At 40.7% G+C, this 15458-nt stretch overlaps 2 protein-coding genes across 3 annotated transcripts; both read left to right on the forward strand.

Annotated features, from left to right (window-relative positions):
• The first annotated feature begins 7240 nt into the window (after positions 1–7240).
• On the forward strand, positions 7241–8665 carry LOC134826736 (uncharacterized). The gene has a single exon (XM_063839227.1). The coding sequence runs from the start codon at positions 7241–7243 to the stop codon at positions 8663–8665; it is 1425 nt and encodes a 474-aa protein (XP_063695297.1).
• Positions 8666–9560: 895 nt separating this feature from the next.
• On the forward strand, positions 9561–14408 carry LOC134811179 (max-like protein X). Of its 2 annotated transcripts, none has more exons than XM_063817927.1 (5): positions 9561–9611; positions 9766–9992; positions 10378–10517; positions 13778–13916; positions 14152–14408. In XM_063817927.1, the coding sequence occupies exons 2-5, from the start codon at positions 9796–9798 to the stop codon at positions 14177–14179; spliced, it is 504 nt and encodes a 167-aa protein (XP_063673997.1). In that variant the 5' UTR covers positions 9561–9611; positions 9766–9795; the 3' UTR covers positions 14180–14408. The 2 variants fall into 2 exon arrangements, with proteins under 2 accessions (XP_063673997.1, XP_063673998.1); XM_063817928.1 differs by having other exon boundaries at positions 9766–9989.
• The last annotated feature ends 1050 nt before the right edge of the window (positions 14409–15458 follow it).

Consider the following 15458-nt stretch of genomic DNA (forward strand, 5'->3'; position numbering starts at 1 on the left):
CTATACTAGTATTATATCCCCTTTATTGTTTTTAGGCATTAAGACTTATCGAAAGTAGTTCAGCAGGTATATTTAAGTTCAAAACATTCTAATTCAATGTTAAAGATGACAGGAATAGGAAATAGTTATGTGGAGGTTTTTAAGAAATTTGTGCAAAGTACGCGCCAGCATGTTATACGAAATTAGGTAAAAAACCCAAAATAGCCATATTCAGGTGCCTTAAAAACCATGTTAAAATTGAGTTAGAGATCTGAAATGGAGTATCGGGGAGTGGGTTTTTTTTGGAACCCCTGTTTTGCAACAGATTGTCTTGTAGGTCACTAGGTTTATAACCTAGGATCACCCATTAACAGATTGTCGTGATCATCCAGTCTCATCCCGACATGAAGAGCGCTACTCGTATGCAGGATACGAAAGTACTCCCTCCCTCCCTCCCTCCCTCCCTCCCTCCCTCCCTCCCTCCCTCCCTCCCTCCCTCCCTCCCTCCCTCCCCCCTCCCCCTCCCTCCCTCCCTCCCTCCCTCCCTCCCTCCCTCCCTCCCTCCCTCCCCTCCCTCCCTCCCTCCCTCCCTCCCTCCCTCCTCCCTCCCTCCTCCCTCCCTCCCCCCTCCCTCCCTCCCTCCCTCCCTCCCTCCCTCCTCCCTCCCCTCCCTCCCTCCCCCTCCCTCCTCCCTTCCCTCCCTCCCTCCCATTCCCTCCCTCCCTCCTCCCATCCCTCCCTCCCTCCCTCCCTCCCTCCCTCCCTCCCTCCCTCCCTCCCTCCCTCCCTCCCTCCCTCCCTCCCTCCCTCCCTCCCTCCCTCCCTCCCTCCCTCCCTCCCTCCCTCCCTCCCTCCCTCCCTCCCTCCCTCCCTCCCTCCCTCCCTCCCTCCCTCCCTCCCTCCCTCCCTCCCTGCTCACATTGTCACGTAGGATCTTGAGCATTACCTTATCAGCTTATCTATGCAGTGCAAATGATCCTCGTCTTCAGTCTCTAGTTTATTGTAATTGCTCTACTGATGTCACATGCAGCTGTTCGTTTGTTTGCACAGTGGGTGTGTACTGTGTACGTGATCGTTCATAAAGCAAAATTGCAGAGGATCAGGAAGTTGATTTAAGTTACCTACAATTTGCAAAGCAGTGTGTATTGTATGCGGTCTGTTATTCAGCTATACAAGAGAGTGTACTAAAGAGATGTACATTGTACACGTGTCTGGTTATGAGTCTTCAACTACACACCTACATTTATTGTATTCTAATTCATATTCATGAATAGTATGCATGTGCTATCTAGATTCAGTGATACTAAGATACTTTTGTTTTGTGTGGCTGTCTGTAGCAAGTATAATTTAACAGTTGATTATTTGATTAAGTTTTTCTTGACGATTTTTGTATAATACAGGGTGTTTTAAGACTCGTGTTTAAGTTTGAAATTCTAAGTCTTGATATCACGGAGGAGAAGATTGGTTGGATTGATTGGTTGGATTTTAAAACGCTTGTAGGTAACCATTCAATTTTTAGCTGCAAAGAAATATTAAAACATATTTTGTCAAAACTTTTAATTCCCCAAACTTTGGGCCGAAAAATGGCGGACACTATTTGATCAGATGACATGCATTATTTGTTATGTAAGATCTGTTAATTGTCTTCACGAACCATGCATACTTGTTAAAACATTAAGCGTTAAAAAAGCTTCCACTATAGCTCTCACCTTACGAAAGTTCCAATTTCTAGAAGATGATGGAGTTGACAGCAGTAGAACCAGTAACCAAGGACCCTGAGTCATACGACACAGTACACAAGATCAGTCTACCCAGCAGGGCCATGAGACGTCTCGGGAGGTCCCGTCTCTCGGGCCTCCTGTTCGGGCCTCTATACGGAGTTCTCATCTACCTTTTCATCGCATTCCTCATCCTACCAGGACGCCCCTTCACACACACAGACCAAGACAAAGACTTCAAAGAGCTGATGACTGAGGACACCAGTCACATGGTGGGCGGAGGTATTGGCATTGTCAGCGGGATAAGTCTAACTGCGTCTAGCTTCACTTCACGGAGAGTAAGATGTACGATGGTGCTGGTAATACCGACTCTGCTAACGAGAGAGGGAGAGCTCTGATGATTACCCTCACTGTGGGGCTCCTCGTGCAGGGTCCTGTTAGAACACTGAGGTACAATATCGGTCAGATTGGGAGGAGCTTTATTTGTATGGTTGAAGAGGTTATAAAGCTATCGTCACATGTTTTAGTTCAGCTTGGAGAGGTCCTTTCACAGTTCCAGATAATTCTAGAAGAAATTAAAGTACTGCTTGAACTTTATATTGAAAGACTTGAGGCTGATTTGTCGGATGAAGCGAAAAAGAATTGGCAGAGGCCCAAAATTCAATAGTAAAGATAAAAGAAGCAGCTACAAAGGCAGCTGACGCTTTAACTTTGCCAAACACTTTCTGTTCAGGGGTGTTGAGCTCTTCTTCTGCCGTAGTATCTAAGATCAAGAAATTAGCCAGTACTTTTCAAGAATACGTTTTTGAATTGGTGGGTAAAAATTCAGGAGACGGAAACGAAAAAACGAGATGCATGTGCTGGAGCAATATCTCTCGGACAGATCACCATGAGTCAACTTTCTAAAACGACATGGAAGAATTTCTCATCAAAATTGGCGCCAATGTCGATCTCAGCAAAGTCACGACAACGGAAGAATTAGCGAAGCAACTAGACACAACAAGTATCGACTACATAAGAACGGAGTTCAAAGAAACCTTCGAAAAAGCCCTCAACACAGTCCTCATCTTCAGCGTGTGGACCTCCAAGATTCTATATCTGACGATCCTGCTTCTCATATACGATGCTCACAGTTACCTAGCACAACACTATGCTGACGACACGTTTGACAACATGATGGTGGATGATAATCTGAAACGATTGCGGAGGAAGAAGCTAACTCCATTGCGTCAGTGGGAGGTTCAGGAACAGTATTATCGTGCTACTGATGTATCGCTTACTACTGATGAGCTGATCAATATAGTCATCATCTCCCTCTCTAGTGTTCTCTCCACTGTGTTCATCACTCTGGTTGTTGTAGCAGACTTCCTCCTAGCTTCTGCTTTAACAGCTTTTAAGGAGAATTCCAAACTTGCAATATCATTCCCTGGACTGGAACAAGGATCTTCTCTATCCGACCAGCTTGGTAGCTCAGATAAAGAATTTGAAGTGGAAGCCTACGATTTCAGTCTGGATCCGTGTCTCCCGGACGGAAGGAAGAGTTCCCCTCGTGTTCTGTGGCCACTTTATGTTCTTCTGTTCTTCTGTTTGTTGTCATGTGTTCTGGAGGCTTACTTTTCACGGATGAGGGCTGCTATTTGTAATGCCTTCTACGAGAAACGAGCAAAGCAAAGAGCTATTTTTCTTTATGAGTAAGTACATCAATATCACAATTTATATGAATATCTAATACTGAAACGAGAGGTTGACCTGTTGTCCCATGCCGGTTGTCCCCATCGGTTTATCAAAGCTTTTACTCGGTAAAAAAAGATTTTCATCAAAAATTGATATAATTCATGTTGGAAATTGGTTTGTCCGAGTCTAAATTATACTACTAAATGTATTACAGTAATTTTAATAATATATTAGTAATATTATTACAGTAAGCTGGCACTGAGGAGAAAAGAGCGGTACCTGGACCTCCACAACATACTCCGTACAAAAAGGAGATCCAGAGAACGTGAGCACGAGTTCTCCTGTTGTAGGAGATTGTGTTGTAGTAAGGAGATGAGGGTGTTTGAGACGTGTCTGGCGTGTGATTCCCTTCTGTTGGGCAAGGAAAGTGGCGTTGAGGTCACGTTCATGTATGAGGAGAATTATGTGACTGAGACGATATGTAAAGAATGTAATTTGGATGATTGAGCAATATTAGATTGTTAACCGTGCTTTGCCACATTACTGAATTGTCTTAATAAATGTTAGAATTAGTAGAGATTGAATCTGAGAAGCTGATTGAATATGTACAAACGTTAACATAACACTGTGAGTGAGCTAACGATCCCGGTTTCTATACGAGATTTAATTTTCAACAGAATAAACCTAATTTGTGGACTGCAAGAATGAATCGTTTTTCTACTTTAAAAGTAAAGTTGGACTGAGAAACTGCTTTTTTAAATGTTGTATAATGTATTTCATGCTACCTTATCGGACCTTACTTGGACGGACATTACATGAACGGACATAATTGTGAACGGACATTAATATGAACGCTCGAAGGCATTTAAAACCATCAAAAATCCGAATTTTGTTAAATTTTTGACGTTTTTTTAATTTCAGCAAATGATTTTTTAATCCATTTTTTATACAGTAAGTAAGAATAGCAGTCATTAAGCAGTAAAAATGTTAAAATATGTGTACATGATCAGTGTCTAATATCATTTTCATTAAATAGGTTTTCGTGCATGAAATAGTCCATGCTTAAACAAGCATCAGTGATTTTAGCTTTGTGGAAACCTTTTTTATCAAACTACCCTGGTCCTGCATTTCAGTGTTAACTTTTACAAGCCATTCGGCGTGAAGTGGTTTTATCTTAGACAACTTAAGGTTAACCTTAACATCACGTGGAGCTTTCCTAGCACTGTTTCATTACCTCCCCTCAGTAATATGAACTATAAAAACGTCGGACAATGTCCTTGGCAACACGATTTACCGTAATATCTAGAGGCTGGAACAAGTTTGTCATGTTGGCGGGGACTAGCTCATGAACTATGTTGTTGAGTGTCATGATTTCGTTGACTTTTTCCGCCAAGTGACCCTTGAAAACATCATATACTAGTAGAGTTTTCTGTGCCTCCGGCAGACCAAGGAGAACCTTTCCGTCGTTAACTTACGGCACAATAAAGTTCTCATAGTTGTCATATTCTGGGTAAAAAGTTCGAAATGGAAAAATTTTTGAAAAAATTTCAACGGACTTTAACTTGGACGGACATTAATTGAACGGACTTTATTTGAACGGACATTAAGATGAACGCTAGGGCCTCCAGCGTTCAAGTAATGTCCGTCCAAATAAGGTCCGATAAGGTATTTCATATATTTTAGTTGTTAAAATATTTTGTTCAGTTATTAAAATATTAGCAACACCACGTTTGAAAACAAATGTTGAAAATAGCAGTGAAACATTGGTTTAAGAAAAACGGAACTGCCCCTAATTGTTAAATAACGGCGAATGAAACGAATAGCTAGTGGTAAAAGAAATTATCAATTATTAATGAGCAGGTATTCATATGTGAAATATAATTACAATGAAACAGTTCAATATTAACGGTACAACAATAATATATGATAAGATAAATACTATCAAATTCAACGGCGCAGAAAACTCAAAAACTTAATCAAGTACGTTCGCAACCCGATTTATTCGGGACCCATTCTGTAAACATAAATCATGCAATTTACTCACATTCTGAAAAATTGCTCAAATAACTTTGCTTCTGGCATCTGTAAAGCTGCAGCAAAACAATAAACTAATAAATAATATGATACATGGTAAAATAATTCAATTAATTAATTAATTAATTACTTTAATTCAAAAGATATTATTAATTGATAAGTTCCTTTAAAAAGATGAATATAAAAGATGCGACTCACAAGGCAATTTATGTCGTAATCCAGTTACAGTGTATAACGTAAATACAGCAAAGAAACCTGCGTATCTTTTATTCCTCTGGACATTATATTATTTTAGCATATATATAACCAAAATTCAAATAATGAAATTTTCAACAAAGTGATGTAATAATGAATATGCAAATGCAAAAGTTATCAGAGCATTCCTAAGAGCTCTATTTTAAACATTCATTTCCTCCTCCGCGTCAACATTTATTCCGATACCATCAAAATTGATTACAACCTCTCCTTTGCCTACATGCTCCTGTTTTGCTGATTCTTCCTTATCTTCATCCTTCTCTTCCCCTCTTTATCTGTACCCTCCTCCCTACTACCCTCCTCCATCTTTTCTCCATCCTCTTTCGCTCCTTCTCTACCATCCTGCACCTTTCCTTCACTCTCATCTTCATCATCATCCTCAGGTGGAGGTTGCTCTGGCGATGGGGGAGGGATGAACTCCTCCACTGTAGTGTGTACTTCATCTGAGGAGTTGGGGGAGGGATGTACTCCTCCACTGTAATGTGTACTTCATCTGGGGAGTTGGGGGAGGGATGCACTCCTCCACTGTAATGTGTACTTCATCTGGGGAGTTGGGGGAAGGGGAATGCACTCCTCCACTGTAATTTGTACTACATCTGGGGAGTTGGGGGAGAGGGGGATGTTGTGAAGTTGTGTTCTTTAGAGCAAAGAACTGTTTCCTCCAACACGCGCACAAGGACGTGTTCTTCTCGCTCTTTTTCTGATGGGGCTTTGGGTGGGGGTTCTTGGCTCGTGCTGAAAGGACGAGAAGAATAGACTCAAAATAATTTGAAACTGGAAATGTTTAACAAATAAAAGAACTTAAAAGGATGTTGTTGATGCTATTCTTTACAAAAATTACCTAGCTGGCGTTGTTTTTTGCGTCGGGTCAACGGCGCCTGTAATTTTTTCTCTTCCGTCGAATGCTATGTCTTGGCCCAAAAACAAATCTAGTTTTTTAGGGTTTCGAATAGTCATTCAGGACCAGCTAGAGAACGGGTTGAAAAATTCACATGACAGTCGAGTGTAGAGTGATTAATCATCATCCATAGTTTAGTTTAATGATAGCTATTGAAATTGACTGAAATCAAAAGTTTTCATATTCTGAACAAAAAGTTCGAAATGGACTTTAACTTGGACGGACATTAAATGAACGGACTTTATTTGAACAGACATTAAGATGAACGCTAGGGCCTCCAGCGTTCGAGTAATGTCCGTCCAAATAAGGTCCGATAAGGTAGTTTATAGTAACGGGTTTGCTTGCCACAATAAAGAATGAACCCTCTGCTTGCAATGCTCATGAATAAAGCATAATTGTTTTGTCATTGGTCTTGGTAGCTGCTTTGACTCTTTTTGTCATGTTACTGTTATACAAAATGTCACACGAACGGGGTCTATAACATTTGCTAACAAATAAAAAGCTACCGTGAATTCACTGGTCACTGAGAGTACTGACTGGATGCCCCCAAGCAAGAATTTAGACAAAAATATGCATTTCAGGAACATTTTAAAAAGAAATTTCCGGTTGAATATCCGGTCAAATTCTTGGGAACCGGATTCTGCCGGAAAGCCGGTCGGTTCCTAATGTAGTCAGTTACAAAATGCAACAATTTGTTCAAAAGAGTGGTACATACCAGGCTTATGACCCAGAGATATTGATTGACGGCCAGATAATCAGCTATGTAGGAAACAACCCGATTAAGTTCCTGGGCCACTGGATCTATGTCGATCTAGGGTTAAATGACACTAAACAACGGATTGAAGACAAACTAAAAACTCTGTTTCAGACAGTGGATGAGTGTGGTCTCAACGGTGTCATGAAGTGTTGGATCTACAATAACATGCTGACTAGCAAGATGTCCTGGGATCTGATGATTTACAACCTTCCTGTAAGTTTTGTGTACGAACTGGATGCTATCTGCACCAGATTCTTGAAGAAGTGGTTGGGTGTTACTAGATCAATTACTGTGACAGTCCTGTACAGGAGCAAGGATTACTTCGGGCTAAACTTGAAGAAGCTGAGTGACTTATACAAGTCTCTTCAGGTATCAAAGGGACACGCCCTGAAGAACAGTGATGACACCAAAGTTGTAGAAGCCTATAATAACAAGAGAGAGAAACAGGAGAACAGCCCGAGATGGTCTTATACAACGGAGCTGACGGCAAGAGAGCGAGATCTTTACTTCCAGGAGTTGGTTGGAGTAGTGACTAAAGACCGAGTAGGACTCGGATGCAAACCAAAGTTGACTGAGAGGCAGAAGCTAAGACAACTGGTAGAATCGGTGTCAGAGAACGACATGCTAGTCACCCTGGTAAACAAGGGAGTACAGGGCAAGTTCTTGACATGGGAGAACACGATGCAGTTAGACTTAGGATGGAACAGCCTTATCTACAACTACAAGATGAGCCCGGCTCTCCTTAAATTCCACCTAAACTCGACACACGACGTGGCTAATACCCCTGCAAACATGAAATTGTGGAACTACTCGAGTACAGGAAACTGTGCACTTTGTGGATGGAAGACGTGCAACATCAAGCACATCCTAGCCGTCTGCAGTGTAGCAAGAAACTCCAAAAGGTACAACTGGAGACATGACAACGTCCTACGTGTTATAGCCGGAGCCTTGCTTGACCAACTCAAGATGTACAATTCCTCAGGTTCCACGACCTCCGACAAAGAATGGATACGGTTCAAGTCGAAGGATGGGAAGTATGAACACCCAAAGCCAAAGTTGAGGAAGGAGAGGCCCTTTGAGAGAGCGAAAGACTGGAAGCTGATATGGGACGAGGATACACTACCTGCCCAGTTCCCACAGCACATCTACAACACAGCGGAGAGACCCGACATTGTAGTATGGTCGGATAGTTTGAGAGAAGTAGTTCTGATTGAACTGACTTGTGGTGACGAGAGTAACTTCAGTGACCAAGTAGCACGTAAAGAAGCACGCTACAACAGAGAGCTGATTCCTGGCATCGACGGGTGCGGTTGGAAAGCTCTGCTCTTTACGGTAGAGATTGGGTGTTAGGGGCTTCTGGCACCATACTGTACCAGCTCTATTTAACTACTTTGGATTGGTGAAGAGAACGAAGAATAAAGCCCTGAATGAGGCTGCTTTGGTCGCTCTTCGATGTTCCTATACAATCTGGTTAGCCCGCGACAACAAGAAATGGTCTACCTGCTACGACATCGCAAGGAGGCCAGAAGTCATAAACTGTGAAAGCTGAGTGTTGGGCCCATAAAACATGTTGAAAGCTGCAACCAGGATCACAAGTACTGGTGGAATACAGAATGACTTGCTAATCAGATTGATAGATGGAGTTGCTATCGAAAGATATAGAACTCAGGTAAACATCTAACCTGTAATAGTTTATTGTTGATTTTTCTCTAGTTATCAGATAATTCCAAATGTTTATAGTTATGCAGCTGGGCCAAATGTAAGTTTTTAAAAACTTTTATTTTTGATGCTATACCACTTGCACTATTTTAGTTTTATATTAATCTATAGTACACAGTACGTATAATCTCGGCCTTAATACCTAAAGTTCTTGGTAAATGTTTTTACAAAGATTAATATTCTAGTACGTTAACACAGTCCTATAAGTATAACATTAGTAAAAAGTGAATTATCTATATATATTGCAACCATCATGCCCAATCTTTAGCACATCTCTCTGCAATTGATTATGTAATATGTATAGCTTTACAAAAACTAGCCGAATATTCAAAGCCTCTGCTCAGCTTCAGCGCTATGTAATAATTTCACCGCATATGATTTGCAGGTTACAATACGCTGACGACGGCAGGTCTACAGTCGACTGGCACGTGGATAACGGCACCACGTGACTGCATGCGCGCCACGTGACGCCGCACGCGCGGTCACGTGACCTACAATTATCACGCTCAAGTACGGGGCATGTGCCACACGTGGCCCATTATAACACCACCTACAGTTCTCTCCCCTCCCTGCCAAGGTACGAGCTTTAGTTCTAATTTTGTCTTGCCTTGACTTAACCGTCTCTATAGGAACCATTATCGGCCATCAAACGATGGGTAATTTTTCCACGTGTAGGGCTCTTGTAGCCGATAGTAATTTCTCCAGCTCTCTTATCTTAGCTTTATTTTCAGTAGGACGCGTCGTTCCCTCACCTGTGCATCATGATGTATCTGTCCTCTGTTGAAAGCCAGTCCGCCACCGAATTACGCCATACCGCCGCCACTATCAGCTACGCCGGCCAACTCCTACTGGGCCCGCCCCACGGCTCGTACGAGACGAAGAACCAAGTACACGGACACAGCTTCGCTACAGTCGCCGACCTTCAGAGCGTTTACGATCTTCAAATGGAGCAGAGGTGGTTAGTGTACCCGGACCTTTACATATAAATATTATTCTGAAAAGTGGGACCCTGTCAAAACTTGATGATTCCATTTCTCTATCTGTCCCAAACACTTTTCAGGATATGATTTGTTAACGAAATCTAAACGTAGATCTGAGCATTCTTTGAACAGATTAGCTGAAATTTTTATATACTAGACATGGGACATGGGTTTGATTTCTGAGTTTGAAGGTTCCAACAACCTGATTTAGAAGAATGTTTCAATACTGATCCTGTCGATCATTTATTTGTCCAACTTCCATTTGAATTCTACCTTCCGTAGACACGCAATTACATTTGTGTGCTCCTGTGTCAGAAACTATTATTACAATTAATCCCTGAACTCACACACCCTTCCCTCCAGTACGGCTTATCGTAGAGCCACACACAAGTTATCAGAGCAAAAGAGACGGAAAATCCTTAACAGCCGCTTCGACGATCTGAGGACGATAGTTCCTTCCTGTCAGGATGGAGCACACAGCAAAATGAGCGTACTAAAGAAAGGTTAGACCTATTTCTTTTGGTTTTGCTTCTAATTTTTAGTCCGATACAGTTTACGACAAGTTCCGAACGAATTTGTAGTTAATCGGGTTCTTTTGTACTTTTATGATAATGAGTCAAGATTATCGTGACAGTGACTACCCAACCCCAGAAATAGCGAGAAAGTAAAAAATTTGTTCATTTTAGTCGCTCCGCATTTTTATACTATCGTATCATAAGGTCATCTTTTTGGTCTCGCTTGATTTTGCTGAAACTCTTTTCAAGTTGAGCACATAACACATTATATTACCTGGGGACCCCAGGCTATTGTGTTCATAGAGATTCGGCGGAATGACAGGCTGAGCGCCGCCCAGTAAATGCCACATAGATGATTATTGATCAATGACACATTATGTTTTCTCCCTGGCCTAATAACATCCATGGGTATGTTGCTATGTCTTCAGTTATGGTTACGTAAATAGGATAGATCTGATTAGATCTCTGCTATATCATCAGTCGTTTGAATACTCAAGCACAACTAGAGCTGTGCTCTGTATTCAGTAGTATGAGAACTAGGTTGTGCAAGTAAGCCCCCATTATATTAATTGTATATAATACATTAGCTACAAAAAGTATTCGTACAGTTTTTGTTACAGTTTAATTTAAACGTTTCTGTATCTGATATGCTCCTTGACCGGTACGGTACTGGTATAGGGATAGGGAGCTGGGGGGGCATGATCAGGCAGCATCATAAGCAATTAGCATTGCGTAAGGTCAGCACTGTCACCGTCCACTTAACTCTACTTGCCAAGCTGCAGCTCCAATCTTTAATCAAGCGATTTGCTTCGTTTTCATTTCGCCCCCGAGGATTCATTTCGCGGTGGTTTGGGGTGCTGCGAGGGTGAACTGAACCTTGATTTGATTGCTTTTAAGTCGCACATGCAATGTTGCAATTGTATGTCAAAGTCACGTGTTATCATTATCCCTATTAGGGTAACAGCACTGGAACCATTACCAATATGAGCGTCACCAATTACCACGAGCATTGTCTGACGTGACAAATGATATAGATAGATTCCTGGGCCTAAGTGCATCATCTCCATTTAGATTATTTAACAGTAGCAATACTAATAACGTTATCTTATACGGTGACTGAATAAATAAAGTGCCCGTAGATGGGGTTTCTACGACACCTTTGGTTTTTATATAAAGTTACGGCATGGGTTGGTTATACCATGGGTATAAGAACATCGATCGTCGATAGATTGCTGAGATAATAATACCAATGATGAAATAGTTTTTAAGATTTTAGTGATATCTGAGTAGATGGTCAGCAGACATCCATTTCAAACGTGACAATTGAGTGCCAGCTGTTTTGTCAGCCTCATTGAAGGAGCCTCAATGGTCGGGTTCCAGTCTCAAGAGTAGTTGCCCAGATTTAACAATCCCTTATTACTCTTTGTCCCAGCCTCTCTCGGCCGCTTAGCTCCCAGAAAACACTCTTTATTGTACTTCTCGCACGCTCTACTCCCGGCCGCGGAGCTTTGTCCGCTGATTTTAACAATTAGTCCGCCTGTTGGGCGTGTGCCAGTAGCATGCCGGTAATCCCCCACGTGCTTTGGCATGTGCCCATGTGTTGTGGTTATACAGTCACGTGGGCAAAACCTTCCTTTCAGCTCACTGTACCTGGCTTATAGTACAGGATTGACAATAAGAACACAGATGGTGTGTGCTCCTGATAATTGCAGCTATTGTCTTTTGATTACTGTACACTGGAGAGATGCTGCTCCGCGCTCGACAAATGATATATATATGTGTATTATACTAAAGTACAGCAATATACTTAAGTAGCGCCTGCTAAGTGCTAGTGCTACCCAATTGAGCCATGGAGGTGTAAAATGATCTTGAAATAGAGGCTGCCTATTCTAGCAAGTGGCTTCATGAGTTCATGTTGTTAAGAACTCAACTTGTCTACCAATCAGCAGCGGCATTCAATGTACTAATGTATTGTTTGCTATGTAAGTTAGATCCGGTCTCATTTAGTCTCATTTGGTCTCCTTCGGTTTCATTACAAGTTAAAATTCATGAAAACACATCGATTGAAGATTATAGTGAAAAGTATAACGGTAAACCTGAAAACAATAAAAATATTCGAACAATAATATATCAGCCGTTTAAACGTTAATTCATTCGAACTGTACTGAAAGTGAATTCTAAGTCGATGGGCTCAGATCCAAAATCAGCAAATTACCAAAACATTAAAACGCGTAAAAGGAGAGGTTCTCATCTGAAACTATGCTTGGTGTAGCTCGTTGGGATAGTATAGGAATTCTGGTTCCTATAGTTGGGAATGAGGTAGTTGTCTGTTCACAGATCGCCCTCTAAACTTACAAGGAAATGTTTCCTGTAGATCCTTGGTATATAAGCAACATTTGACAGAGCATAGTGTGGAGTGAGCTATGTGCCCATCCTTGGAGAACCCGGTGGATGTCCTTGCTGTACGGCAGTGTTAAACAAGGAATTGAAACCGAGGGGTTCCGTTCAGGCCCTTCACACTTTGTTTCTGTCTATAGTTCTAATGTACCGTCACAATAGTGACTTTAATATAGAAGAAAAAGAAATTCGGAATCTCCTAAAAGCTTTGCCAGAGTCGGCGTTATAAGGGCTATAGAATTCATCCAGAAACTGTCCAGCATTTTGCAAACTTTATCTTTCAAATCGTTGTTCACTTTATTACTATTAGTATCCGAACTTTCTATGAAATTACCCAAATCATCTTAATTTGGTTTTGAAACGCCAATACGATCTAAAATTGTCATTGGATTTTCTATCGGATGCAAATGATACTCATTCAGAGCTACTGCTGAAATTGTATCCCAAAACTTCTAAAAAAACTCGTTTTTATATCAAACATATACCCAAGCGTAATCCTCAGTCTAAGACTTATAATATGATCTGAAGAATAACAGCAATTTCTGAGAGAGTTGGTCAACTATAAAATTTGTTAGCCTCCACAAGAGCTATATGGTGATATCTTTGAGGACTCCGATCCTTTCCATCTACTGAAACGTACAACTAAATGTGCTCTGAATACAGTCTGTCAACAGGATTCCTAAGCATGGCCAGTACGCTTCACTTTCTTTGACCCTGTATAAATATTAAATATGACTTTCCGAAAAAAAAGAGAGATACTTGCCACTTCACAGACAGCTTAAAACTGTTGATTTTGTGGTTTTTATTAATCTTCTACTAATCAGTTCTTAGTCTGACCTAGTTAATTTCAGCAATGAACTACATAGATCAGCTGACGAAAGAGCTGATGGTGCAGGAACACGTGTTGAGGGAGCTGCAACAGGAGCAGGAGAGACGCAGACTCCTTCAGCTGGAGCACTCCCAGTGGTCTAACAAGATCCACAATCTTAGGTTAGTGAGATGGTTGGAGTCAGCAAAACTCTCGGTTGTGGACCATGTGACTTATCTTGCACCAGCTAATGCTATTAGCTTATATCAGATACAGGGCACACCTGTTATTGTATTGACCATTACCTTAATAAAGTCTATTTTCGTTTATCGTTTTTAAAAAAATTACTATTTTGTGTATGCTTTCTGCATATAATTCTGGTACAGTTTTTAATTTGCTGAAACACACTCTTCCCAGGAAGCATTACCGCATACCGGAGCCATGAACCAACGCTGAACAGTAAAGACAGATCTGGATTGTGAAAACACTCTCGATGTGATGTACGATAGCATGTTACTCATCGGATCTATACGTGGTCGATAACACAGCTGTTTCTGTTAACTTCACCAACGTTGAAATGAAATCGGAACTGAGCGAGAAGTGTGCTTGTTGTTTAATACTAATAGGAAATGGTCTTTGTTTGGAATTTAGAATGATTGCAGTTATTCATCAAATGATATTAGTTTCCATGTTTTCCAGCCATAATGATGCCCGATAATCATACATTTGGGTCTTTAAGTCGATTTATTTTGGTTTACTCTAGTGATTACCAGTGTGCTTTGATCAGTTATCTTTGTTACATAGATACTAATGTCTTTGATGTTTCATTTTTCAAAGGGCATCTGTCAGTAGGCATCCACATAACCGATTATCACATGGCTTTTGAAAACTTTGGCGACAAAGAACAAAGAACTTGTTGTGATGTACCGCTCGTAATTATCAGCTAAGTAACATCTGTAGTCGTTTTAGTCTCGGTAGAATGTATCAAAGTCACTTAACTCGCAGATCAATCATGATGGTCAGGTGATTTCTCCTTTTAAATCACTCATTTATTTTCTGTTTGCCATAGTAGTCACATACTTCATGAGGTCTTTGTAGAAAGTTTACTTCAGATTTTAGGCACCAGGTGATTCTCTCGAGAAAAAAACACCCGAACTTTTTACTACAAGTACTCAAGTATAATTGTAGGAAAAACAAATGTGTTTTCTTTTCAGGAGAATTGTCAGAAGAAAAGCGTAATAAGTAATCACCGGCGAGTGAATGCGAAAACATGTCGCCGCTTATATTACTTATTCATTTCAGTTTTGGAATTCTACAAAACTAAAACGTTATCACTTTAAATGTAAAATAAATTATATGCGGTATGACGAAAGTTTATTCAATAGCTTTTATAAACTTTCTTTTCCATTTTCTTTGGTTGTACAGCTGGTTTCTTGGTACAATCTACATGTTCAATACTTTCAAATTTCGAAATTTATGAAATTATTTCCCATTTTCTTTTTAATTTGAATTTCTGATATTTCATTGCATTAACCGATGATAAATAAATTGTACCCCACCTACATTGCAGTAAAGTCATGGTTTTAAAAAAAATTTTTCAGGATGTGCAATTGAATTGCGACGATCTATCGCAGCAAATTGCAATCGTAGGATCAATGATTATACTAGTAGATAATGCTGTCACATGACAAGGAGCTGTCTAATTGGAAACTGCACACTTTACC

Source organism: Bolinopsis microptera, chromosome 2 (genome assembly GCF_026151205.1).
Source record: "Bolinopsis microptera isolate Bmic1 chromosome 2, MBARI_Bmic_1.0, whole genome shotgun sequence".
NCBI lineage: Eukaryota > Metazoa > Ctenophora > Tentaculata > Lobata > Bolinopsidae > Bolinopsis > Bolinopsis microptera.